Source organism: Rhincodon typus, chromosome 5 (genome assembly GCF_021869965.1).
Source record: "Rhincodon typus isolate 14 chromosome 5, sRhiTyp1.1, whole genome shotgun sequence".
NCBI lineage: Eukaryota > Metazoa > Chordata > Chondrichthyes > Orectolobiformes > Rhincodontidae > Rhincodon > Rhincodon typus.
The window spans coordinates 6,449,609-6,477,402 of NC_063336.1; the positions used below are offsets into that span (position 1 = coordinate 6,449,609).

Genomic DNA, 27,794 nt, shown 5'->3' on the forward strand with positions numbered 1-27,794 from the left:
TGCTGTTCCTGCAACCTTCGGGTGGCATCGTTGTGGCACTGCAGGAGGCCCAGGATGGACATGTCGTCTGAGGAATGGGAGGGGGAGTTGAAATGGTTCGCGACTGGGAGGTGCAGTTCAATGCCACCCGAAGGTTGCAGGAACAGCAACTCATATTCCGCTTGGGAACCCTGTAGCCCAATGGTATCAATGTGGATTTCACAAGTTTCAAAATCTCCCCTCCCCCCACCGCATCCCAAAACCAGTCCAGCTCGTCCCTGCCTCCCTAACCTGTTCTTCCTCCCACCTATCCCCTCCTCCCACCTCAAGCCGCACCTCCATCTCCTACCGACCAACCTCATCCCGCCCCCTTGACCTGTCCGTCCTCCCTGGACTGACCTATCCCCTTCCTAACTCCCTACCTACACTCACCTTTCCTGGCCCCATCCCCGCCTCTTCGACCTGTTTATTTCCTCTCCACCTATCCTCTCCTCTATCCCTCTTCTATCCACCTCCCACTCTCTCCCTATTTATTTCAAAACCCCCTTCCCCTCCCCCTTTTCTGATGAAGGGTCTAGGCCCGAAACGTCAGCCTCTCTGCTCCTATGATGCTGCTTGGCCTGCTGTGTTCATCCAGCCCTGCACCTTGTTGTCTCGGATTCTCCAGCATCTGCAGTTCCTACTATCTCCAGTTCTGCATCTTTGTAGCTTTGTTGGGAGTTGGAAAGGGAAAGAAGAGCTTCACTATTTATTACAAGTAATTAGACTCCAGCTATAAACAGTTATAAACTGTCAACATATAACATTACAATTTAAAACTCTAATCCCCTTATTAACTGCCCTTTATGTACCTTAAGACAGACAGACAGGAAAATGTAGGTTATGGGCAGAGCAAAGCTGGGAGGCAGTTCAGTGGTTCCTATTCATGGCTTTCAGATATTATCCTTACGCTGATCAGTTGTCTTTCTTTGGATCCTTCCACCTGTTTGTAAGAGACAGAAGGAAGCTGGTTTACTTATAAAAGGTCTCTGACTTACCAGTCAAAAGTTACAGCTCATGACAACTGCAGAAGAAAAGATTAATTGGTTTTCTTCAGCTTTAAAATGGGTATTAACTGCAGATAACAGAGAAACCATTCCTGTACTGATAGAGATCAAACCACTCCTGCCTATCTTGTGTCCAGTCCTGAGCTATTCAGTTACCTGACAGCCAGGCACATGATTGATGGCAGGTAGAAGGTTTTTGTCATTGCTAACTGTTCACTAGTCCATTGACCAATCAACCTCTTGCTGCCGCCCAGCCGTTGCCACCCAACTTTTGAGCTCAGTGGCAATTTCACCCTAATTTTAGCTGCTCAGATATCCTAAACCACAATGACTAAAAGAAAGTGAAAATCAGGTATACACAAAATGAAAAAAAAATTGAAGGATTACTGAGACTTGGAGTTATAGGTTGAGAGGAAATTGCAGAAATAGGGAGAGCTGAAGTCCGAGAGGAATTTGAAATGTAAATATTGTATTTATATTTTTGATTTAGACTGAAATGGGAAAAGGACTGGGTTAAATTCTAAAGATTATTGAAGGATTACTGCACTTCTTAAAAACAAGTTACTTGACAGTTGTAATTGCTATTTACACAGCTGCTTGTGTAAACAGTAGGGGAAGTCTGGTTACAAACAGGCTGGAGCAGAGGCATGTGTACGAATGGAGACGTGACCAGTGACAAGTAGCTGATCGCTCTGCTCTCTGCTCTGTGAAATGGTGACCAGTTGATGTCAAAGGCTTTCTGCCTGCCAACAACTGTCAGGTAGTTGAACAGCTTGTAGGGGTGAATGTTTGGGCGGATGGTGCCAGACCTCCTGGAAGGGAAGGAGCTGTTTTGCCTTGGCAGTAAAAACCAGCTCAAGCCTCAAGGTACCCAGTTTCTTTCCCCTCATTAGTTGCTATAGGTCACAGACGTAGGAGACATGTAGGCCTTTCAACCCGTTGAGCCTTCCCTGCCATTCAGTACAATCAGGCTTATTGAACACTTCAATATCTTTTAGTCACCCTTCCCCATAACCCTGTGCGCCAGAGGTAATAAGAAATCTATCAATCTCTGTCTTAGCACACTCCAAAGGCTGAGCTTCCACAGCCCTTTGTGATCAGGACTTCCAAAGGTTCACAAGCTTCTTGAGTAATAGAGAAATTCTCCTCATCTCAGACCTAACGCATCTCTCTTATTTAACTTGTGCCCCCTGGTTCTAGACTCCCCAACAGAAGTACCTTACCTGTGTCTGCCCTATATGTTCCTTTCAGCACTTTGTAAATTTCCATGAGGTCACCTCTCATTCTTTGAAACTCAAGAGAATACAGTCACAGTTTGCCCAACTTCTCCACATAGGACAGCCCTACCATCCCAGGAACAAGCCTATCAAACCTTTGTTGTGCTCCCTGAATGGCAATAACATGCTTCATGTGATAAGAAGACCAAGACTACACACACTACTCCAGATGCAGTCCAACTCCTACAGAACTGAAGCGAGACGCCACTACTCCTGTACTCAAATCCTCTTGCAATAAAGATATTCCATTGGTCTTACTAATAGCTGCTGCACTTGCATGTTAGCTTTCAGTGACTTTCCGACAAGGACGCCTAGGGACCTTTGTATATCCTCACTTTACACGCTCTTACATTTAAGAAATGCTCTGCAAATTTGTTCCTCCTACCAAAATGGAATACCTCATGTTTTTCCACATTATAGTCTGTCTGCCACGTTCTTGCTCATTTACTAAGTCTGTCCAAATCCTCCTGAAAACATCTTACATCTTCCTCACTACATTCCCACTTAGCTTTGTATAATCTATAAATTTGGAAATGTTAGATTTCTAGTTCCCACTTCAAATCATTGATATAACAGCTGTGGCCTAAGTGCTGATCCTGAAATGGCAAAATACCATCTGATCCAGCTTCACTGGCTAGATAAATAGAAACATTTTAACTGTGTAGAAATAAAAACAGGAATTGCTAGAAAAGCGCAGCAGGTCTGGCAGCATCTGTGAAGAGAAATCAGAGTTCATGTTTCAGGTCCGGTGACCCTTCTTAAGCTCCGAAAGCTTGTGATTTCAAATAAACTTGTTGGACCATAACCTGATGTCGTGTGATTTCTGACTTTGTCCACTCCAGTCCAACACCAGCACCTCCATGTCGAAGTTTAATATCAAACAGGAAAATTCTGGAAATGCACAAACGTTCTGGAAAGACAGCAGCCTCAGCTTTGTCATGGTTGCAGATTCCACAGAATCTGAATTGAGTAGCATAATATGCCTGATTTCAAAGCATTCTGCATGGTGCGAGTACTTGATGCAATCTCACTTCTTTGTGATGTGAAGCCAGTGGTTCTCCAACCTGGCTTATCGAAACTGGCATCTAGAAAGCCAGTGACTGAAGTTTGTGTTTTGTGTTAACACCTGGCAGCTGCTGAACCTGCACTTTCAATAATTAAAATGCTTAAGAGCAAACGAAAAGCTAACATTAGCCACCCCCAAGCTCTCGCTGTTTAGGATACACGTACTCCCGTGCCAGCTACAACCTTGCGCAGCTTTTGTGTGTTTTAAACTCAGTGCAGAAGCACGTGGAGGCTGCCCTTTGATCATTTCAATACATGCTGATTGTTAGCCTATATATTGCCTGTTAAAGTGTCCATTTAATTGCATTGAAAGCTGCAGCATTGACACCTTGAGGGGTCTTGCACAGATGATGCTGATGATCTTGGCCTTTTCAGATTTGATGCTTTTATCCTTCTTTGTGTAATGAGGTACAATTTAACAGCTCTCACCAAAAATGAAAACTAAGGCAAGTAAGTTGAAAGCTGTGACTATGTTTCTTTCATTTGAACAAGACCAAAATGCGAGGGATACTGAAAACCTGAATTAAAAACTAAAAATACCAGAAATACAGTACTTTGACCTGCTGACTATTTTTGGTGTCTTCTGCTTTTATTTCCTTTAATTACTTCATTAATAATAAATGTGAATGTATTTTTTCCTTTTCCCATCATACATTCTGCTGGTCTCAGTACTAGACTCTGGTGTAGACCACTAATGATAGAGAGCTAACTCTTGATCCCGGAGATGGCCTAGTGGTATTATCGCTGGACTGTTAATTCAGAAAGCCAGATAATATTCTGAGGAACCAGGTTCAAATCCCACCACGGCAGGTGGCAGAATTTGAATTCAATAAATATCTGGATGACCATGAACCCATTGTTGATTGTCAGAAAAACCCATCTGGTTCACTAATGACCTTCAGGGAAGGAAACTGCCATCTTTACCTGGTCTGGCCTACATGTGACTCCAGACCCACAGCAAAGTGGTTGACTCATAACTGCCCTCTGGACAATTAGGGATGGGGCAACAAATGCTGCCTGGTCAGCTTTGAGCTCATTCTGTGAATGAATAAAGATTTCTGCTGTGCTGCATGTATCTGCCTTACACCATTAGGTAAATGCAGCTATGTCAAAATAAGAGATTGTGGGTAGGTTTCAATTACTGGTTTATTATTGAAGCAGGACTTTATTGAATAATGATGCAATAATTGGTCAACATACACAGATAGTAACATGGAAATATAAATGCTTATCCATCTAAATATCCCCGAAACATGCACGCATACGCACACATGCTCTCTCGCTTCAGGAAAGGAGGGAAAAAAACAGACTTCTCTGCAGAGATTGGCTTGTTGAAAAATATGTCCTATGGATTATTCTTGAAGGCAAAAAGATGAAGCATAAAATGTTGTGCAGTCTGTCCCTCTGTTGTTCCAGGTTGGTGTCACTAACCACTCATTGTCTCTGGAATCTTTCTGACCGAGCTTGCTCAGGAAATAGAATATTGATATTTCAGAAGAACATGTAGGTTTCACCCTGAGCTCAACAACAGTTTTATTTTTAGAGATGTGAGAGATCAGCCGGGCAGCCCTTTCTCACAGGCTTCTTGTTCCCCCAACTAATATCAGATGCAAAATGCTGTCTTCAAACTGGTCACTGATGAAAACAGAGATAACACAGTGTGGAGCTGGAGGAGCACAGCAGGCCAGGCAGCATCAGAGGAGCAGGAAAGTTGACTTTTCGGGCCGGACCCTTCTTCCTCTATAACACGCAAAATAACATAGAGCCGTAGACTCATACAGCACAGAAACAGACCCTTTGGTCCAACCAGTCCATGCTAAACGTAATCCCAAACTAAAGTAGTCCCACCTGCCTGCTCCTGGCCCATATCCCTCCAAACCTTTCCTATTCATGTATCTACCCAAATGCCTTTTAAACATTGTAATTATACCTGCATCCACCACTTCCTCTGGAAGTTCATTCCACACGCAAACCACCCTCCGTGTAAAAAAATTGCCTCTTATGTTTTTTTAAAATCTGTCTCCTCTCACGTTAAAAATGTGCCCACTAGTCTTGAAATCCCCCATCATAAGGTAAAGAAAGTTACCATCAACTTTATCTATATCTCTCATATTTTATAAACTTCTATGAGGTCACCTCTCAACCTCCTATGCACCAGTGAAAAAAGTCCCAGCCTATCCAGCCTTTCTTTATAACTCAAACCTTCCATACTTGGCAACATCCTGGTAAATTTCTTCTGAACCCTCTCCAGCTTAATAATATTCTTCATATTACTGGGTGACCAGAACTGGACACAGTATTCCAGAAGAGACCTCACCAATGGCCTGTACAACCTTAACATGACTTCCCAACTCTTATACTCAACGGACTGAGCAATGCAGGCAAGCATGCCAAATGCCTTTTTAATCATCCTGTCTACATGTGATGGAAACTTTAAAGAATTATGTACCTGCACTCCTAGATTACTCTGTTTTACAACACTGCCCAAGGCCCTACAATTAATTGTAAAAGCCCTACCCTTGTTTGTTGTACCAAAATGTAATACCTCACATTTATACAGATTGAACTCTATCTGCCATTTTTGAGCCCATTGACCCATTTGATCAAGATCCCTTTGTAATCTTAGAAAACCTTCTTCACTGTCTACAATGCCGCCAATTTTGGTGTCATCCACAAACTTACTAACCATGCCTTCTATATTCTCATCCAAATCATTTATATAAATGACAAACAAAAGAGGACTCAGAACTGATACCTGCGGAACACCATTGATCACAGGCCTCCAGTCCAAAAAGCAACCTTCCACCATTACTCTCTGTCTCCTGCCGTTAATCCAATTATGTGTCCAGTTGGCAGGCTCACCCTGAATCCCGTGTGACCTAACTTTCCTAATTATTCTACTATGCGGAGCCTTATCAAAGGCTTTACTAAAATTCAAATAAACAACATCTACTGCTCTTCCATCATCAATCTTTTTGGTGACTTCCTCAAAAAACGCAATCAAGTTTGTGAGACATGATTTTCCTCACACAAAACTATGCTGACTATCCCTAATCATTTTTTGCCTCTCTAAATGTCCATAAATCCTGTCTATTATAATCATCTCCAACAATTTACCCACAACCGAAGTCAGATTTACAGGTCCATAGTTCCCCGGTTTCTCCTTACAACCTTTCTTACACAAAGATACAACATTAGCCACCCTCCAGTCATCAGTCATCTCACTCATGGCTATAGATGATGCAAATATTTCTATAAGGGGTCTTGTAATTTCCTCCCTTACTTCCCACAACATTCTGGGATACATTAGATCAGGTCCCGGTGATTTATCTACATTTATATTTTCTAAGACCTCCTGAACCTCCTTTTCTGTCATATGAACTGTTTTTAAAACATTAAAGTTTATTTCTCTGCTTTCCCTAGATTCCATTTCTTTCTCCACAGTAAAAACTGACATGAAATATTCATTTAATATCTCTTCCAACTCCTGGAGTTCAACTCAAAGACAACCTTCTTGATCTTTAAGAGGCCCTACCCTCTGTCTAGTTACCCTCTTGCTCTTAATGTATTTGTAGAATCTCTTTGGATTATCCTTAAACTTATCTGCCAATGTTTTCTCATATCCCCACTTTGCCTTCCTGCTTTCTCTCTTAAGAATGCCCCTACATGCTTTATATTGATTAAGAAATTTAATGGAACCAAGTTGTCTATATCTAAAGAAAGATCCATTTTTTTCTTTCTTGACCAGAACCTTAATGTCTTTATTCACCCATTGTTCCTTAATCTTACTAGTATCACCCTTCACAGTAACAGTTTTCACTGTATCTCGGTGCATGTGACAACAATAAATCAAACTCAAACCTTTTCTGCCTTTCACACCAGGGAGTAATGTGGTATTTCAATGCCAGTATGAGTCTATGCCATATACAGATCATATCAAACAAACTATCTCTTCCTAAGTTTGCAAAAGTCACTGTTATACTACATGGTATTCACTTCTTTGCTTGTCCAGCATTAGATGAGATTCTGTGATTGGATAATGCTTGTTTGATAATTGAGAGTGTGTGAAAAGTTGAGCTTGCTTTATGGCACGCTTACATGAGCAGGCTGCTATATATATTAATGCACAGAGCCCTGTTCTTTGCTGACAGAAAAGAACCATTACAAACCAGCCTGGTTTAAAATTTAAAGAAAGCTTGGCAATTAACTGTCAATCATGGCAAATTCCATGGCTCACAGCAAAGATATATCCCAGTTAAAAAGAAGGATCCTTGGAAGGAGATTTAGTTTAGCATAGAACTCAAAGAAGTTAGTGATAAGACTGAAGATTGCTGAAGTTTTAGATGCCAACAAAAGGTTACCAAAAAATGATAGCAGGGAGAAGATGAACTTTGAGGGTAAACTTGCAAGTAACATCAAGATGGACAGCAAGAGTTTCTTTAAATATATAAAAAGGAAGAGAGAGACCAAAGTTAACATAGGCACCTTGGGAAAATGAGGTTGGGATAATATGAATGTGGAAACTGGAAATGGAAGAGGAGTTGAATAAATACTTTGCATCAGTCTTCACAGTATCAGATGCTAATAGCATTCCAATATTACTAAACATGGAGCAAAAGGAGCTGAGGAAATAAGTATAATAACTGTCACTAGAGAACAAGTGCTAAGCCAACAAATAGGGTGAATGACTGATAATCCCCACTGGAACTGATGGGATGCACCCTAGGATTTTCAAATAAGTAACCACAGAGATTAGTTGGTGGATGCATTAGTAGTAATCTTCCAGGAATCCTTAGATTCAGGAAAAGTCCCAGAGGATTAGAAAACTGCCACCATAACACCTTTATTTGAAAAGGGAAGGAGTCCAAAAAAAAATGTCAATAAAATAGTTACAGTGATAGTAGGAACTGCTGATGCTGGAGAATCGGAGATAACACGGTGTAGAGCTGGATGAGCACAGCAGGCCAAGCAGCATCAGAGGAGCAGGAAAGCTGACGTTTCGGGTCGAGACCCTTCTTCAGAAATGGGGGAGGGGAAGGGGATTCTGAAATAAATAGGGAGAGAGGGGGAGGCGGATAGAAGATGGATAAAGGAGAAGATAGGTGGAGAGGAGACAGACAGGTCAAAGAGGTGGGGTTGGAGCCAGTGAAGGTGAATGTAGGTGGGGAGTTAGGGAGGGGATAGGTCGGTCCAGGGAGGACGGACAGGTCAAGGAGGCGGGATGAGGTTAGTGGGTAGGAGATGGGGGTGGGGCTTGAGGTGGGAGGAAGAACAGGTTAGGGAGGGGGGGACGAGCTGGGCTGGTTTTGGGATGCGGTAGGGGGAGAGGAGATTTTGAAGCTTGCGGAGTCCACATTGATACCATTGGGCTGCAGGGTTCCCAAGCGAAATATGAGTTGCTGTTCCTGCAGCTTTCGGGTGGCGTCATTGTGGCAATGCAGGAGGCTTAGGATGGACGTGTCGTCCAAGGAGTGGGAAGGGGAGTTGAAATGGTTCGCGACTGGGAGGTGTAGTTGTTTGTTGCATCCTAAGCCTCCTGCATTGCCACAATGACGCCACCCGAAAGCTGCAGGAACAGCATCTCATATTTCGCTTGGGAACCCTGCAGCCCAAGGGTATCAATGTGGACTTCGCAAGCTTCAAAATCTCCCCTCCCCCGACCGCCCAGCTCGTCCCCGCCTCCCTAACCATTCCTCTCCTCCTACCTCAAGCCCCACCCCCATCTCCTACCCACTAACCTCATCCCGCCTCCTTGACCTGTCAGTCCTCCCTGGACCGACCTATCCCCTCCCTAACTCCCCACCTACATTCACATTCACTGGCTCCAACCCCGCCTCTTTGACCTGTCTGTCTCCTCTCCACCTATCTTCTCCTTTATCCATCTTCTATCCGCCTCCCCCTCTCTCCCTATTTATTTCAGAATCCCCTTCCCTTCCCCCATTTCTGAAGAAGGGTCTCGACCCGAAACGTCAGCTTTCCTGCTCCTCTGATGCTGCTTGGCCTGCAGTGTTCATCCAGCTCTACACCGTGTTATGTCAAAAAAATAGGCCAGTTAGTTTCACCTCTGTTATTGGGAAAAAGTTACAGCCCATTATAAAGGATATAATAGCAGGGCATTTGGAAATACATAATAGAGTCAAGCAGTTTCAGTGTGACTTCATGAAAGCCTGACAAATTTATTAAAATTCTTTGGGGAGATAACAAGCAGGATAGATAAAGAGGAAGCAAGGGATTTGGATTTCTAGACAGAGTTTGATAAGGTACAATACGTTAGGCTGCTTAATAAGACCCCATGCTGTTGGAGGTAGTACATTAACATGGATAGAGGATTAGCTAGCTGGTTGGTTTGTGAAGCACTGTGATGTCAACAGCGTGGGTTCAGTTCCCATCACTGGCAGAGGTTACCGTAAAGGACTCTCCTTCTCAACCTCCCCCCTCACCTGATGAATGGTGGCCCTCAGGTTAAATCATCACTTGCCATGTCTGTCTAATGAAAGAGCAGCCCTATGGTCAATGGCGACACAATACAATACCATGGGCTGGAGAGGCTGTTGCTACTCCAGGATTTTCCAGGTGTTGTTCTGAGGTGTTCCTCCTCCTAACAGTGATCCATTGATCAAGAGAAGAGGTATTACTCAGTGCGCTCAGAAAAAATCATAGATTCTGCAGTTATCTAAATGCTTCATCTGAGAATGGTTTTGCATCGTTTTTTTCTTTATCTTCTGTTTTCAGACGTGTGACGGATGTGAAGAAACTGGTGAAACGAGCATGGCTATGAGCAACGGGAATGGTGACTTCATGGTTCAGAGCAATGGCAGTGTCCCATCAAATGCTAACGGTAACAGCATCGCTGCAGCCTGTGATGGAGACCACCTCTCTGGGCACCTGTCAGCCAAGGAGACTTCAAGGGCAAAAGTGAGTCACAACAGTGGTACTCTGCCAAATGGTACTGTTAAGCCTTCTTGCCTCTTCACAGACAATATGATAAACAACCAAAGACCTGTGGCATTGCTGCCACAATGTTGCCACCATTGTCCATACCATCATCCTTTGTGTTGTCACAGTAACCAGCCAGATTGCCATTCTTTGGGAAATACCACCATCACCTCTCCATTGACTCCTTCCTGCCTGCAAACTCACTCCGAGTACCCAACATCTGTGTGCCAAAGCACTTCCCCTCTCCATCCGGCCAGCTGCTGCCTCCAGCCTGTCTCTTCTCTCATCGATCACACTCCCCTTTGTCTTCATCATCGGTGGCCTGACCATTTCCAGCATCAACCTGTGCAACAGCAACACATCCCTGACATCAGGTATGCTCCACCTGCACGAGTTTTCATTTCTGTAGTGAGTAACCTTTTCCTTGTTGATAATCCCAGATAAGATTTCTGTGATAGATGAAAATTAAGTTTCAGTTAATTGAATGAAAATATTCTGCGAACTGTGTCTTCAAAAATATGTGTCAGGCACTATGTGTAATCGAAAATATTTATTCAGGATGCAGTTTTCTTGCTTATATTCTCCTTACGTGAAGGAGGGACTTCAGAGAACAGCTGTGTGGGTGTCGATATAAGTATTTGTACTGTGATGTGGTTTGACTTGTATACTGTTAAGTACAGCATCAGCCTGGTTTACGTATGTAATTGCTTCACACTTGGGTTGTATTTGGAAAGATAATTTTGAGGTATATAACACAAGGCAGCGGTATCAGTGGTTAAAGTATTGGCGGTAGAGTGATGGGTTTATTTCGTCGATGTGCTTTGCCCAAAAGGCAAGCCCTTTTTTTTTGTTTTGTCATGGGTTACGAGTGCCCAGTGAGGTGCACGTGCCCATCTCTAATTGCCCTTGAACAGAGTGGCTTGCCAGAGGACTGTAATGAGTCAGTCAGATTATTGTGGATTTGGAGATCTGAGTGAAACCAGATAAGGATGACAGATTTCCTTGCCAATCCAGTTGGGGTTTTACAAAGTGATGGTAGTTATCTGTGTTCCCACTGGATTGCTGGTCCAGTGACATTGCAGCTACACAGCCATCTACCTGTCCTGACTCATTGTCTGCTGGTGCTTCATAAATAAGTCCATCAACTAGATCCCAGTCCATTTAACCTCAGCGGTAATTTGGGACAAAAATAAGAATCATCAACGCTGTGGATTAATAAAGAAAAGCCTGTGAACAGTAGATTGATTGATGTGTTGTGAATGAATTTCAAAAGGCATTTAGTAAATTATCATTTTATATCTGTGTGTCAGGCTTGTCATCAAAGTGGAAGACCAGGGAATGAAAGGAAAAGAGGTGGCATGGATTCGGGTTGATTGAGTTACAGGAAAGAATTATGGGTGAATGGTTGATTTTCTTTTCACTGGGAGAAGGTACACAGTTGTGTTTCCTAGTGGCCACTATTAGGAACACAGCTTCTCTGTACAAGTTATCTAGCTTGGCTGTAAAGGAACAAATTCAAAGTTGTAACGTGTTGTAACCTTTTGAAATATTGTGAACTGTGAAGAGGATGGTGTTAGACTTCATTACGAAACATGCTGGCTGAATGGGCAGACATGTGGCAGTTAAATCTAATGCAGAGGAGCGTGAAGTGTATTTCGTAGGTAAAGCGAGAAGAGGCAATATAACATAAAGGGGATGCGGAACACAGAAACCTGGTGTGAATTGCTTTTTGACCTGGGTAGCAATCACTCAGACAATTTGGCCATTTTAGTGGTTTCATTGTGATTTTAAATATTCATATACTTTGTGACGTCTTGTGGTTAATTTGCAACAAAAAGTTAATTTTTGAGAAAGATGCAGACATCATAGTGAGCAGGTCAAGTTGAGAAAGTTGTTATAAAGCAGACAAGATTCTGGGCTTTAATCATAAAGGTATAGGGTGTAAAACAAACATGTCGAAAGTGAACTTTTTGTTACGAATTAACCAGGAAGATTAATTGTGCCCCACCGTTCCACAAGACGTCACAAAGTGTATGAATATTTAAAATCACAATGAAACCACTAAAATGGCCAAATTGTCTGAGTGATTGCTACCCGCGTCAAAAAGCAGTTCGCATCAGGCTTCTTCATACAACCAAAAATTACTTGATTTATTGTACTTAAAACTTTAACAAATGACAGAGAAAAGAAAGGATTCCGAATCTACTGCTATACAATTTGAACTACCCCCCTTTAAAACCTTTAAATAAATACATAATCATTCATGACTGAGGTAGACAAAAGACGGTTTGACACAGACATTATAGGTGGAACAAAATAGACCGGGAAATATCAAGTTACAATCATCGAACATCCAAATAACTGAGGTGGATTGTATTGGCTCTTTCAGCTCCTTCTAATTTCAGCAGTGATGACACACTGTTGTCTGTAATGCAGTGGTCACTTCACCGATTGATCAGATGAACCTAGGTTTTTTTGTTAGAATTCCTTCTTTTAAGCTTTCTTGTATTCACTGTCTTTTCACCCACGTGGACAGAGAGTGTGGTGGTGGGGCGAGAGATGTTTTCAGCTTGCAGTCACACTGAGTGTAGTGGAGACAAATTCAATCATTACTTTCAAAGGAAATTGGATAGTACCCAAAGAGAAACTATTGGGAGGGCAGTGGGGAAAACGTGGTGGCTTGGGACCAGCTCAATCACTATAGCAGACAGCCAGTGAAGCCCTGGAGAGCTGAATTACATTCTGGGTTGTAACTGTTTTCTGGGGTTTCCAATCAAAGCCCCTTCCTCCTCTTCATGATCTAGACACTCCTGTAAAATATGCCTTTGTGAACTTGTGTAAGCAGAAGGTCTGAGCTTTAGAGTGCTGCCTATTGTGGTAGAATGGCCTTCCAGATCCTGCATTTTTAGACTCATGTTTGAAGGACAGCTACTTGGCTGAGGTGCTAAAAGCTAATTGATGTATGTATTCAAAATTTTAGCCCGACAGAGACTGAGGAAGTGGGGAGTAGTTTCCTCTTTGAACCTATTTGTGATTAAACAAAAAGACATTTATTTTAATAAACTTGGATTCCTCAACTGCAGCATTTTACCTTCCTTGGCACATCAGACTTCCTCAGCTCCTTGTGATGGCCACACTGCCTTTGTATGTTGTTAAACATATACCTGCAAAGTTTCTCACAGCTCCCTTGTAAACTCACAGTGAGAGAACAGGGCTGTTCACAGCTGTCTGCAATATTTAACATGGAGCTATTGCAGGAATTTGAGAAAAAACATGGCATTTTCCTGTTGGTCAGAGACAGATTTGCTGAGACTGCTGTTTAGTAGATAACAAATACCATCAGAAGCCAATAAACCTGGGCGATCATTCTCTTTCTTTCATATTTGGAGGGATCATTCCACTTCAAGTATTGTCGTTGTTATGCTTTTTTTCTATCTTTTGATATTTCCATTATTTTCCAGTAAGTACTACAATCAGTAATCTTTTTAGGGAAGGAAAATCTGCTCAGATGTCTGAACTATTCAAGTTTCTGTTAAAAAAGAATCATCTTTTAGCACTGGTGATGATACTATATAGATCTATCAAACAGCACTCGCTCAGCTATAAATTGTTGATTTGTTCAAAGTGGGTTCCTTTAGAGCTCAGACCTCATTACAGCCTTCGGCCAAACGTGTAAAACAGCTGAATTCCCAAGATGAGGTGAGAAGTGACCGCACTTAACATCAAAACAGTGCTGGACTGAACGTATCATCAAGGAGCCCTAGCAAAACTAAAGTCAATAAGAATTGAGGAAAAAAAAAACTGGTTGGAGTTATTCCTAGTACTGAGGAAGTTGGTGGTTGTTGAAAACAAGTCATCTTGGCTCTGAGACATCACTGCAGGAACTCAACCAACTTCAGCTGCATCAACAATGATCCTCTCTCCATCATATGGTCAGAAGTGGGGATGACCAGTGTTGTGTTCAGTTGCATTTACAACTCAAGAAACTGAAACAGTCCATACAGACATGTAGCAAAACCTGGACAACATTCAGGCTTGAACTGATGGGTGGCAATTAATATTGAAAGAGTCATAGAGGCCTACAGCACAGCAAAGGCCGTTTGGTTCATTGAGTCTGCACCAGGGGGAGGCGATGGTCTAGTGGTATTATCGCTGGACTGTTCATCCAGAAAACATTCTGGGGACCTGGGTTCAAATCCCACCTTGGCAGATGGTGGAATTTGAATTCAATAAAAAAAATTCTGGAATTAAGAATCTAATGAGACCATGAATCCATTGTCAATTGTCAGGAAAAACCCATCTGGTTCACTAATGTCCCTTAGGGAAGGAAACTGCCATCCTTACCTGGTCTGGCCTACATGTGACTCCAGACCAAAGTAATGTGGTTGACTCTGAACTGCCCTCTGCGCAATTAGGGATGGGCAATAAATGCTGCCTAGCCAACAATGCCCTCATCCCGTAAGTGAATAAAAAGAAGTCAAAAATAAGCACCTAACTGTGCTATTCCTATTTTCCAGTATTTGGCGCATAGCCTTGTATGCATGGCATCACAAGTACATGACTAAATACCTGTTAAATGTTATGACGGTTTCTCCCTCTACCACCTTTACAGGCAACGAGTTTCAGATTCCCATCACCCTTTGGGTGAAAAAGTCTTTCCTCGCATCCATTCTAAACCTCCTGCCCATTAGCTGTGCCCCCGGTCATTGATCCCTACACCAGGGGAAATGTCTCTTCCTGTCTATCCTGTCTTTGCTCCTAATAATTTCAAACATCTCAATCATGTCCCACCCACCTCAGTCTCCTCTGTTCCATGGAAAAAGAAACCCAATCTTTCCATTTTTTCTTCATGCCACACAAGTGTCAGGCAATGACCATTCCCACCAAGAGAAAATCTAACCATCCCTTTCCTGATATTCAGCAGCCATTACTGAATCTCCCACCATCATCATCTTGGGGGTTTCATTGACAAAAAACCTGACTAGATGAGTCAAATAAATATTTTGGGCTATAAAAGCAGGTTAGAGGCTTGGAATTCTGAGGTGAGTAACTTGCATCCTAACTTCTCAAACATACTCCAACATCTGCAAAGCACCTGTCAAAAATATAATGGAATAACCTTCACTTGTCTGGATGAGTGTGTCTTCAATGACACTTGAGAAGCTCCACACCATCCAGCACAAAGCAACCTACTTGGCCACCATCTCATCTGCAGTTTTGAAATCCACTCGCTCCAACATCCATACAATGAGACAGCCCTCTGTACGAATACAAGATGCACTGCAGCAACTTGATAAGGTTCCTTTAACAACAGCTTCCAAACTGCAGCTTCTGTCATATGTGAGAACAAGGGCAGCAGATGCATGGGAACAACACTTCTGAGTTTCTCTTCAAGCGGGACTCTGGTGGTGGCATGGCGAGGGCTGGAAAACCTGGGGCAGGGTTGCGGCAGTGGAAGGGAAAGTTGAACTCTCTTAAGTTATCTTTTTTTTCTTGTCTTATTCTAAGTTAATGTGAATGGCACCATGTATGTACGGCAAAGGTACACACTTTTCATTGTATTTTTACATTGAATACAGATGACAATAAATGATTCAATTCAAAAACTATTCAGTATCCTGATTTGGAACTATATCATTGTCCCTTCACTGTTGCTGGGACAAATTCTTGGAACCCCTCCCTTACTCATAAAGTATTATGGGTTTACCTACATAAAATGTCGCAGTTCAAGAAGGCACCTCATTGCAATCTTTTTCTTGACAATTAGGAATGGCAACAAATACCAGAACTACTCAAATCCTATGAATAATTAAAATGAAATAGAAAAGAAAAGCCATGGTCTGCTTAATAACACAAGGATTCAAAGGACTGTTGAAACACGCAAGCCTTTTCTGAGAAAATCTATCCGTATAGTTTAATTCCATTCTGTCAGAGAAGGCATGAATCTGAGGTGCCATGCTTCCTCTCAGAAGATGGGACTGTTTCAAAGATAAGAAGAGGTTGTTTTCTCATTCTCTCCATTAATCATCCCTCAATCAACTTCAATAAAAATGGATTATTGGTGAACAGCATGTTGATGTGTGTGAGATCCGGCACAAATGCTAACAACTTGTCTGTCACATATCCTACATTTCAATCATGACAACACTTCAGAAGTGTTTTATTGGTTGTAAAGTACTGGAATGATAATATGTGATTGGAAATGAATGACCTTTCCTTTGTTAATTTGCTGTGTAAATGATTTAAAATCTCTTCAGTTGCTGTGTGCATTTCCTTCAAATGTGTATGATTGTGGAATAATATGAAGCATAAGTTGATATATTAACATATTTGAACGCAAAGGTTAGTGTGAGAGTTCATGAATATAGCTAAAAAGCATAGAATCATAGAATAGTTACAATGTAGTGTGACGTCATTCAGCATGACTTGCCCATATCTGCACTTGTCTGTTGGAACAGTGGGAGACCTGATGCTGAGAGAAACTCAACCTTGTTTTCCCTTTCAGGCAGGAAATAATGCGTAAAACATCAAAAACAAAGAGGAAAGAGGTAGAAAAATGCTTGAGAGTTGGGTTTGTAACGCAGAAAATTATGCACCAAAAGACACAAAACTATTTTGGAATTCTGGTCATAATGGGGTTTAATGATTCCCTGCTAATGGGAAACATGCTGCACAGGGGACTTGATGAATATTTTAACCTTAAATGGATATTTATATTTCTTGGATATTTGAAACAGTTTACTAACCCTGATTGGATTGGGTTGTGTTGCTGTAACTCCAGTGTATTTCATCCAGTGACTAACCAATGTAGGATGGGATATTAAATATGGTTGCTTCTACACAATTACATGAAGCTGGTGAAGCAGTAAAAACCATTTAATATAAGTGAATTCTACTCCAAAATCAGATGAAGATGGCACATGACTTCATTTGAACTGATCCATTTCAAATGCCAAACCAAATTATTGATATTTTCATATGTTATTCTATATTTTCTGGAGCAGGTGGTCCAGAGGGAGGGACAATGCCACCACAAGAGCACTTGCCCCAGAACCACATTCTAAACATAAACCAATTTTCTCCTGGACCTGTTACTGTATCCTTTTAGAAAATATTACATGTAAAGCTACCTGGTGGTTATGTTAATCCACCTGCTTTTTCAGATGACCCCCATAAATTTGCTTATGATTGGGCCTCTTACTGCAAGTATTTATGCTGCCTATCCGGGCTATCCATGTGGGGAAAGCTCAAGGCGCTACCTAATAACTGCTCAGAGGAAAGGTATTAAAAGCAGGAAACTTTGTAGTCAATGGCCCAGTCCCTTCAACAAACAATCTTGTGTGTAACATGGTACTAGACAATTAGTAACAAGTTTCCAGTATCTCCATGGACTTGGTGGTGGGAAGTAAGAAATACAGCAAAAGAACAAAAGAAAAGTATGGCACAGGAACAGACCCTTCGGCCCTCCAAGCCTGTGCCGATCATCATGCCCTGACTAAACTAGAAAACAAACCTTCTGTCCTTATTCGGTCCATATCTCTCTATTCCCTCCCTATTCATGTACCTATCCAGATGCTTCTTAAATGTCACCCAATGTGCCTGTTTCCACCACTTCCTCTGGCAGTGCATTCCAGGCTGCTACCACGCTCTGCGTGAAAAACATTTCTCGCACATCCCCCTAAAATTTTTGCCCTCTCAGCATGAACCTGTGCCCCCTTGTAATTGAAACTCCAACCCTGGGAAAAAGCCTCTGACTATCCACTCTATCTATGCCCCTCATAATTTTGTAAACCTCTATCAGGTCTTCTTTCAGCTGCCATCTTTCCAGTGAAAACAATCCTAGTCTTTTTAACCTTTCCTCATAGCCAATGCCCTCGAGACCAGGCAACATCCTGGTGAACCTTCTCTGTACTCTCTCCAAAGCTTCCATGTCCTTCTGGTAATGTGGTGACCAAAACTACACACAATACTCCAAATGCAGCCTAACAGGGGTTTTAGATAGCTGCAATAACAAAGTGTAGAGCTGGATGAACACAGCAGACCAAGCAGCATTAGAGGAGCAGGAAGGCTGATGTTTCGGGCCTAGACCCTTCTTCAGAAATATGGTTTGCCAACTCTTGTACTCCATGCCCCAGCTGATGAAGGCAAGCATGTCATATGCCTTCTTAATCAATTTGGCCACCTGTGTTGCTACTTTTAGGGAACTGTGGACCTGCACACCCAGATTTGTCCGTATGTTAATGTTCCTAAGGGCTCTGCCATTTACAGTATAATTCACACCTAAATTTGATCCTCCAAAATGCATCACCTCACACTTGTCTGGATTAAACTCTATCTGCCATTTCTGTACTCAAGTTGCCAATCTGTCTATACCCTGTTGTATCCTTTCACAATCATTGGCACTATCAGCAACTCTACCAATCTTAGTGTTATCTGCAAACTTACTAATCAGACCACCCACATTTTCCTCCATATTATATATACTACAAACAACAGAGGACTGATCCCTGTGGCACACTGGAGTTACTGGTTTCCATTCTGAAAAACATCCTTCCACCACTACCCTCTGTCTTCTATGACCAAGCAAGTTTTGTATCCATCTAGCCATCTAGTCAAATGTAGAGCACCTCAATGTAAATACAAAGCTCAGCCTTCAGAGACAGTTACTTTGGTGAGAGTTACAGGACATAGGAATTGCATGTTCAAATATTGTTTCATCTTAACAATCACAACATCTGTGCAAAAAGGTCAAGAGATTGACACTTTATGACAGAGCACTTCATGCAAGTGAGTGGCTGGTTTGAATTTCAGAGGTTATTAGAGGAGGACAGTAACAACTGTGCCAGAACTCGCACTGATGGATCAGATTCTCTGTTAGTGGGGACAGATGGAGTGATTTTGTGTCATTATTTTCAGCTGATGATGTTGAGGGGCAGGGGAAGTAAACCTATTATATGTGTTCATATCAATTTGGTTAAAAGCAAGGCATTTAGTATCCAATGTTTACAGAAACACTTCACTTTTAGAAGGTTCGGGAGAAGGAGGTGAAGCGGTTCCTGTTTCAATAAGCTAAAAGTTTACTGTTTCTGCTGGTGATGCACCCCTCGCCAGCTGCATGTACATCAAGAATTATTCGAACATAGAAAACAGAACAGTACAGCACAGTACAGGCCCTTTGGCCCATGATGTTGTGCCTACCTATTTTCCTACTAAGATCAAACTACCTTGCATGCCCTACATTTTACTATCCTCCATGTGCCTATCCAAGAGTCGCGTAAAAATCTCTAAAGTATTCTTGTGCACAAAGTGGAAGGGTGATTTTCTCGTACTGTTTTGCTCATCTTTATTGGTGATAGCCAGTAATATAGAGTCACAAAGGTCTACAGCATGGAAACAGGCCCTTCAGCCCAACTTGCCCATGCTGCCCAGTTTTCACAATTTAAACTAGTCCCATTTGTCTGTGTTTGCTCCATATCCCTTCATACCAATCCCATCCATGTACCTGTCTAAATGTTTCTTCAATGTGATGAAATTGTACTCACTTTCACCACTACCTCTGGCAGCCTGTTCCAGACACTCACACCCTCTGTGTGAAAATAATTGCCCCTCTGGACTCTTTTGTATCTCTCCCCTCTCAACTTAAACCTATGCCCTCTAGTTTTAGACTCCCCTACCATGGGGAAAAGCTGTCGGCTCTCTACCTTATTAATGCCCCTTGTGATTTTATAAACTTCTATAAGATCATCCCTCAGTCTTCTATGTTCCAGTGAAAAAAGACCCAGCCTGTCCAATCCCTGCTTATAACTCAAACCTCCCAGTCCAGGTAGTGTCCTAGTAAATCTTTTCAGCACCCTTTCTAGTTTGATAATATCCTTTCTACAGTAGGACGACTAGATCTGCATGCAGTACTCTAAATGAGGCCTCACCAATGTCTCGTACAGCTGCAGTAAGATATTCCATCTCCTACACGCTGTGCTCTGAGCGATGAAAGCTAGCATGCTGAAAGCTTTCTTCCCCGTCCTGCCTACCTGTGAGTCCACTTTCAGGGAGCTGTGAATCTGTACCCCTAGATCTGTTTGTTCTATAACACTCCCCAGGCCCTACCATTGACCGTGCAAGTCCTGCCATGGTTTGTCTTACCAAAATGCAACACCTTGCATTTATCTAAATTAAACTCCATCTGCCATTCCTCAGCCCACTGGCCCACTTGATCAATATCTTGCTGCATTCCCAGATAACCTTCTTCACTATACATCATACCACCAATCTTGGTGTTATCCGCAAACTTACTTACCATACCTCCTAGATTCTCATCTAAATCATTTATATAAATGATGAATAACACTGGACCCAGTGGTGGCACCCTATGGCACACTGCTGGTCACAGGCCTCCAGTCTGAAAAACAACCTTCTACCACCACCCTCTGTCTTCTACCGTCAAACCAATTTTGTATCCAATTGGCTAGCTCTCCCTGGATCCTGTGAGATTTAATCTTACTTAACAGCCTACCATGCAGTACCTTGTCAAAGGCCTTACTAAAGTCCATGTAGAAAACATCTACCATGCTGCTGTCACCTACTTTCTTGGTCACCCCTTCAAAAATATCAATCAAATTCATCAGACATGATTTCCCATACGCAAAGCCATACTGACTACCCCAAATGACACCTTGCCTCTCTAAATGCCTGTAGATTCTATCTCTCAGAATTCCCTCTAACAATTTACCCACCACAGACATTAGGCTCACCGGTCTGTAGTTCCCAGGCATATCCCTACAGCCTTTCTTAAATAATGGCACATTAGTATACTACCTTCTTTCCATAATAAACTTATGATTATATCAGATTTTTATCATGTTAGTATTGCATTCTAATGCCAATTAGAGAATCTGCCTAAAGAGGAGGTGGTAGATATTTAAAAATCAGTTGGTATATTCTCAAATCCAAACCACCTCTTTTTGTCCACTTCTCTTTGAATACATTTATTTTCTCCCTTCCATTACCTTCCCAAAATAGTCTTTTTTGAATCTGTGATACTGTAAAGTGAGCATTGGGAGGATATTTAATAGCAAAAGGTGTATCACCATCCTAATGGACCTACTGACTGCAGCCGCTGGGGGGTTGACCAGGCATAGCTCCCTTTCGGTTTTACTTTCCCTCACCAGGCCTACAATGCAATTCCACTTTGTGAGGCCACTTGAACGTTACATAGTTGGGAATTATACTTGGTATACTTGAAAGGATACTTATAATTTGCCTAGACAACAAGGTGCAGAGCTGGATGAACACAGCAGGCCAAGCAGCATCATAGGAGCAAAAAGGCTGATGTTTCGGGCCTAGACCCTTCATCAGAAAATGCTCCTATGATGCTGCTTGGCCTGCTGTGTTCATCTAGCTATGCACCTTGTTGTCTCGGATTCTCCAGCATCTGCAGTTCCTACTATCTCTCACAATTTGCCTACCTGGGTATTAAGTATTAAACACAACATTTCCCTATGGAGTCACTGGAGAGCCTAATGAACTACTGGCCAATCCCAGAAGCTGATTATGACCCAACAAGATTTATTAATCCCACAATTTCATTCTGAAATCAGATTACAAGAATAATTTATTTGTACCCTGCTCATCACTCCTAACCACTGTTGCTGGGTCAAAATCCTGGAACTCCTTTCCTAAAAAGCCTGTGGGTGTCCCTACATCCCAAAAACTACAGAGGTTCAAGAGGTATCTCACCACTACCTTCTCCAGGGCAATAAGGGAAAAACAAAAATGCTGTCCCAGCCAGGGATGCTCATGTCCAATGAATGAATCAAAACAACAGTGACCACAGCCACGAGTACCTTCGACTTACTTTCAAAAGTTTCTAAGAAATAGGAACAGGAGTAGGCTGTTTGGCCCCTCAAGTTTCACTAACCATTTGGTCGGATCATGGCTGATCCAATGCTCCTCGCATCTACTTTCCTGCCCTTTCCCCATAATCCATAATTCCTCTTCTGATCAAGAATCTATCTGTATCAGAGGAGCAGGAAAGCTGACGTTTCGGGTCGAGACCTTTCTTCAGAAATGGGGGAGGGGAAGGGGATTCTGAAATAAATAGGGAGACAGGGGGAGGCAGATAGAAGATGGATAAAGGAGAAGATAGGTGGAGAGGAGACAGACAGATCAAAGAGGTGGGGTTGAAGCCAGTAAAGGTGAACGTAGGTGGGAAGTTAGGGAGGGGATAGGTCGGTCCAAGGAGGACTGACAGGTCAAGGAGGCGGGATGAGGTTAGTGGGTAGGAGATGGGGGTGGGGCTTGAGGTGGGAGGAATGGTTAGGGAGGCGGGGACGAGCTGGGCTGGTTTTGGGATGCAGTCGGGGGAGGGGAGATTTTGAAGCTTGTGAAGTCCATATTGATAACCTTGGGTTGCAGGGTTCCCAAGCGAAATATGAGATGCTGCTCCTGCAGCTTTCGGGTAGTATCATTGTGGCACTGCAGGAGGCCCAGGATGGACATGTCGTCTGAGGAATGGGAGGGGGAGTTGAAATGGTTCGCAACTGGGAGGTATAGTTGTTTGTTGCGAACCGAGCATAGGTGTTCTGCAAAGCGGTCCCCAAGCCTCCACTTGGTTTCCCCGATGTAGAGGAGGCCACAACGGGAACAGCAGATACAGTATACCACATTAGTAGATGTGCAGGTGAACATCTGTTTGATGTGGAAGGTCTTCTTAGGGCCTGGGATGGGGTGAGGGGGAAGGTGTAGGGACAGGTGTAGCACTTCCTGCGGTTGCAGGGAAAAGTGCCGGGTGTGGTGGGGCTGGAGGGGAGTGTGTTGCGGACAAGGGAGTCCCGGAGAGAGTGGTCCCTCCGGAAAGCAGATAAGGGTGGGGAGGGAAAAATGTCTTTGGTGGTGGGGTCAGATTGCAGATGGCGGAAGTGTCAGAGGATGATGCGTTGGATCCGGAGGTTGGTGGGATGGTATGTGAGGACGAGGGGGTTTCTCTTTTGGTTGTTATTGCAGGTAGAGGGTGTGAGGGATGAGTTGCGGGAAATGTGAGAGACATGGTCGAGGGCATTTTTGACCACTGTGGAGGGGAAGTTGCGGTCCTTGAAAAATGAGGACATCTGAGATGTTGGGAGTGGAATGCCTCATCTCGGGAGCAGATGCGGCGGAGGCGAAGGAATTGGGAATAGGGGATGGCATTTTTGCAGGAAGGTGGGTGGGAGGAGGTGTATTCTAGGTAGCTGTGGGAGTCCGTAGGCTTGAAATGGATATCGGTTTCCAGGTGGATACCAGAGATGGAGACAGAGACGTCCAGGAAGGAGAGAGAGGTATCAGAGATGGTCCAGGTGAACTTAAGGTTGGGGTGGAAGGTGTTAGTGAAGTGGATGAACTGTTCAAGCTCCTCGTGGTAGCACGAGGCGGCGCCAATACAGTCATCAATGTAACGGAGGAAGAGGTGGGGTTTAGGGCCAGTGTAGCTACAGAAGAGGGATTGTTCCACGTAACCTACAAAGCGGCAGGCATAGCTTGGGCCCATGCGAGTACCCATGGCCACCCCCTTTGTCTGTAGGAAGTGGGAGGAATTGAAAGAGAAGTTGTTGAGGGTGAGGACGAGTTTGGCTAAGCGGATGAGGGTGTCAGTGGAGGGGGACTGGTCGGGCCTGTGGGACAGGAAGAAACGAAGGGCCTTTGGGCCATCTGCATGTGGAATGCAGGTGTATAGGGACTGGACGTCCATGGTAAAGATGAGGTGTTGGGGACCAGGGAATTGGAAGTTTTGGAGGAGGTGGAGGGCGTGGGTGGTGTCACGGATGTAGGTAGTGAGTTCCTGGACCAAGGGGGAGAAAATGGAGTCCAGATATTTGGAGATAAGTTCGGTGGGGCAGGAGCAGGCAGAGACAATGGGTCGACCAGGGCATTCAGGTTTGTGGATTTTGGGAAGGAGATAGAAACGGGCGGTGTGGGGTTGGGGAACGATGAGGTTAGAGGCTGTGGGTGGGAGGTCACCTGAAGTGATGAGGTTGTAGATGGTTTGGGAGATGATGGTTTGGTGGTTGGGAGTGGGATCATGATCGGGGGGCGGTAGGAGAAGGTGTCAGCGAGTTGGCGTCTGGCCTCAGCGATGTAGAGGTCAGTGCGCCATACTACAAGTGCGCCTCCCTTGTCGGCGGGTTTTATGGTGAGGTTGGGGTTGGAGCGGAGGGCTGCACGTTCTGGGGGGAGAGGTTGGAGTGGGTGAGAGGGGTGGAGAGGTTGAGGCGATCGATGTCTCGATGGCAGTTAGAGATGAAGAGGTTGAGGGAGGGTAGGAGGCCTTGGGGTGGTGTCCAGGAGGAGGGGGTGTGTTGGAGGTGGGAGAAGGGGTCAGTAGAGAGAGGGTTAGGCTCACAGTTAAAGAAGTAAGCGCGGAGGCGGCGGAAAAATTGTTCAATGTCCAAACGTGAGTTGTATTCGTTGATGTTTGGGTGGAGGGGGACAAAGGTGAGTCCTTTACTGAGGACTGACCGTTCGTCCTCAGTAAGCGGGAGGTCTGGGGGGATGGTGAAGACTCAGCAGGGCTGGGTGCTACAGCCTCCTCTGGAGCTGCTGGCTGTGGAGGTGGTGGGTGGAGCGACGTCAGCGGTGGGCGGAGCGACGTAGGTCGGTAAATCTTGGATGTTGGTGGCTGCGGCGTCCTCGATGTCTGTGTTGTCGGCCTCGGAAATGGAGGCGGCGGCATCAGCAGCGGTGTCGATGGTGTTGGCTGTACCGGAAGTGGCGTACCGGGCGGCGGCAGATGTGACATCATCCATGGAATCCGTTGGTGCTCTGAAGGTGGCCACATGGCTAATGGCGGCGGGCACATGGTGGGGTAGGTCCTGGGTAGGGTGGCAGGCGCCCGTAAGTTTAAAGTACTTTCGGTTTTTAGTGTCCTATAAAGCCAAATAGAATTGTGAGTTCAGGTTGTGGATCCTATGAAGAATAAAAAACAGGAGAGGTCCTTTGCAGGTCTGGGAAAGGGAGGCTCTGAGCTGGGGTAGTCTTAATTGTAGTATCTGGAGATGCCAGCGCATTGCAGCAAGTCTGTATTTCAGGAGTCGCAGGGAGAAACGCTTCTGTAGGATATCAATGTTCTGAATGTAGCAGTTGTCGCAGTTGGAGCCAAATTGGGAAGGCTTAAATGTAGACTGGAGTCCGTTGGGGATGATCTGGTTCTGTAGGCAGGTCCTGCTCCTCTGATGCTGCTTGGCCTGCTGTGTTCATCCAGCTCTACACCTTGTTATCTCAGATTCTCCAGCATCGGCAGTTCCTACTATCTCTGTAAGAATCTATCTGTCTCAGCCTTAAATGTAAACAAGGACTTTGCCCCACTTCCCCCCACCCCAGCTCTCTATGGCAAGGAGTTCCAAAGATTATCAACCCTCTGAGAGAAGAAATTCCTCCTCATCTCAGTCTTAAATTGGTGCCCCTTTACTCTGTGACTATGCCCTCTGGTCCTAGACTCTCCCATAAGGGGAAACGTTCTCTTAACATTTAGCCTGTCAAGCTCCCTAAGAATTCTATATATTTCATTGAGATCACCTCTCATTCTTTTAAATTCTAATATGTAGAATACCAACCTGTTTAGCCTTTATTCATCAGACAATCCCTCTATACCAGGGATCTTCCTAATGAACATTCTCTAAACTTCCTCCAATGAAACAATTTTCCTTAAACAAGGGGACCAAAACTGCTCACAGTACTCCAGATATGGTTTCACCAGCGCCTTGTACAGTTGCAGTGAGACTTCCCTGCTCTTATACTCCAACCCCCTTAAAATAAGGGCTAACATTCCATTAGCCTTCCTGATTACCTGCTAAGCCTGTGTGCAAGTTTTCTGTATTTGTGCACAAGTACCCCCAAGGCCCTGTTGTGTTGTAGCTTGCTGCAGTTTTTTTTTCATTTAAATAATGTTCTTTTTATGTTCTTCCTTCCAAAATGAATAACTTGGCATTTTTCCACATTATACTCCATTTGCCGAGTTTTTGCTCAGTTACTTCTGTCTCTCTGTAAACTGTTGGTATCCCTCTCACAACTAGCCTTTCCACCTATTTTTGGGTTGTCTGCACATTTGGCTACAGCACATCCACTTCCTCCCTCCAACACATTAATATATTGCAAAGAGTTGTGGTCCCAGCACAGGTCCCTGTGGAATCTCATTGGTCGCAGGTTGCCGACGTGAAAAGAACCCCTTACCCGCACTCGCCGTTTCCAACTCATTAACCAATTCTCTGTCCATGCCAATACACTACCTCCAACACCATGAGCTTTCATGACTTAACCTTTTGTGAGGTATATTGTTGAAGGCCTTCTGGAAGTCCCAATACAATACATTTACCATCCACTCTGATTGAGACTACCTTGAAAAATTCTAATAAATTAATTTGATATGATGTCCCTTTCATGAAATCATGGTGACTCTGCTTGATGACATTTTGATTTTCCAAATGTGCTGCTATTACTTTCTTACTAATTAATTCTAACAGTTTTCCAACAATGGATGTTAGGCTAATTGGCCTACAGTTACCCACTTTTTCCCTCCCTCCCTTTTTGAGTAGAGGTGCCTCATTGGCTGTTTTCAATCCTTTAGTACTCCTTCAGAATCCAAGGATTTTAGGAACATTACAACCAATGCATCCAGTATCTCTGCTGCTACTTCTTTTAGATTCCTAAGATGTAAACCATCAAGGCCAGGGGATTTATCTGCCTTTAACCTCATTAGTTTGTCTAATACAACTTCTTTAGTGATGGTGATGGCAGTTAATTCCTCCCTTTTACTCTTTCACACTAATGCGATGTTCATTCATGTATTTTTTTAGATCACTCAATTCACTGGGTTCTTTCCAAAACCCAGAGGTAATGATGCATAATGTAAGCTCTCTCGGCTCATTTCAGGACTGATTTGTCGCTTGCACTTTCACATACCACTTCAATCATATCAAAATTAGGGCACAAGGATTGGTCAAAAACTCTACCTTTAAGAAAGAATATAAAACTGGAGTCAGACGGATCCAGCTCGAAAATAACATTTTCCCTGGCAGAGTAGACAGGAATCCCACCAAGTGCCAGCATTCTTTGTCCTTCCTTTAAACAATAGCAGTCCTGCAGTGTTGTTGCCAGTAAATCGTAGGATATCCTATTTTGTGACAAGAGTTGTACATAATGTAATGTTATATCATGAAAAGAGAAATGCTGTCACCTTCATACTTCATATCCAAATGAGCATAAACAGATTGCTGGAAGAAAAACTTTCTCCAGTTCAGGTGGAGCCATGCTTAAAGTGCTCTGTCTCTTTGAGGCTGCAAAGTCAAACTGTTTTAAATAGGCACATTCTGGTAGCGGTTGGATGGTAATTGCCACTGCTAAGGAAAATCAGTTCTAGATTAGTGTTTGTGGATCCTCAGGTCTTCACCATGGGCAGAAATCGGATTATCATAGTCCAAGAAGAAAGAACAGGAGGGAAATCGGAATATCAGAGTCCAGGAAGAAA

At 43.5% G+C, this 27,794-nt stretch overlaps 1 protein-coding gene across 2 annotated transcripts in view; it reads left to right on the top strand.

Moving 5' to 3' along the window:
* Positions 1-27,794, top strand: part of disp1 (dispatched homolog 1 (Drosophila)) — a 111,562-nt gene that overhangs the window by 16,883 nt on the left and 66,885 nt on the right. The window contains exon 2 of one of the 2 annotated variants that reach the window (XM_048596851.1): positions 10,100-10,677. In XM_048596851.1, coding sequence (XP_048452808.1) covers positions 10,100-10,677 — 578 coding nt within the window. The remainder of the gene's footprint in view (positions 1-10,099; positions 10,678-27,794) is intronic. The other variant, XM_048596852.1, reaches the window with a different exon arrangement.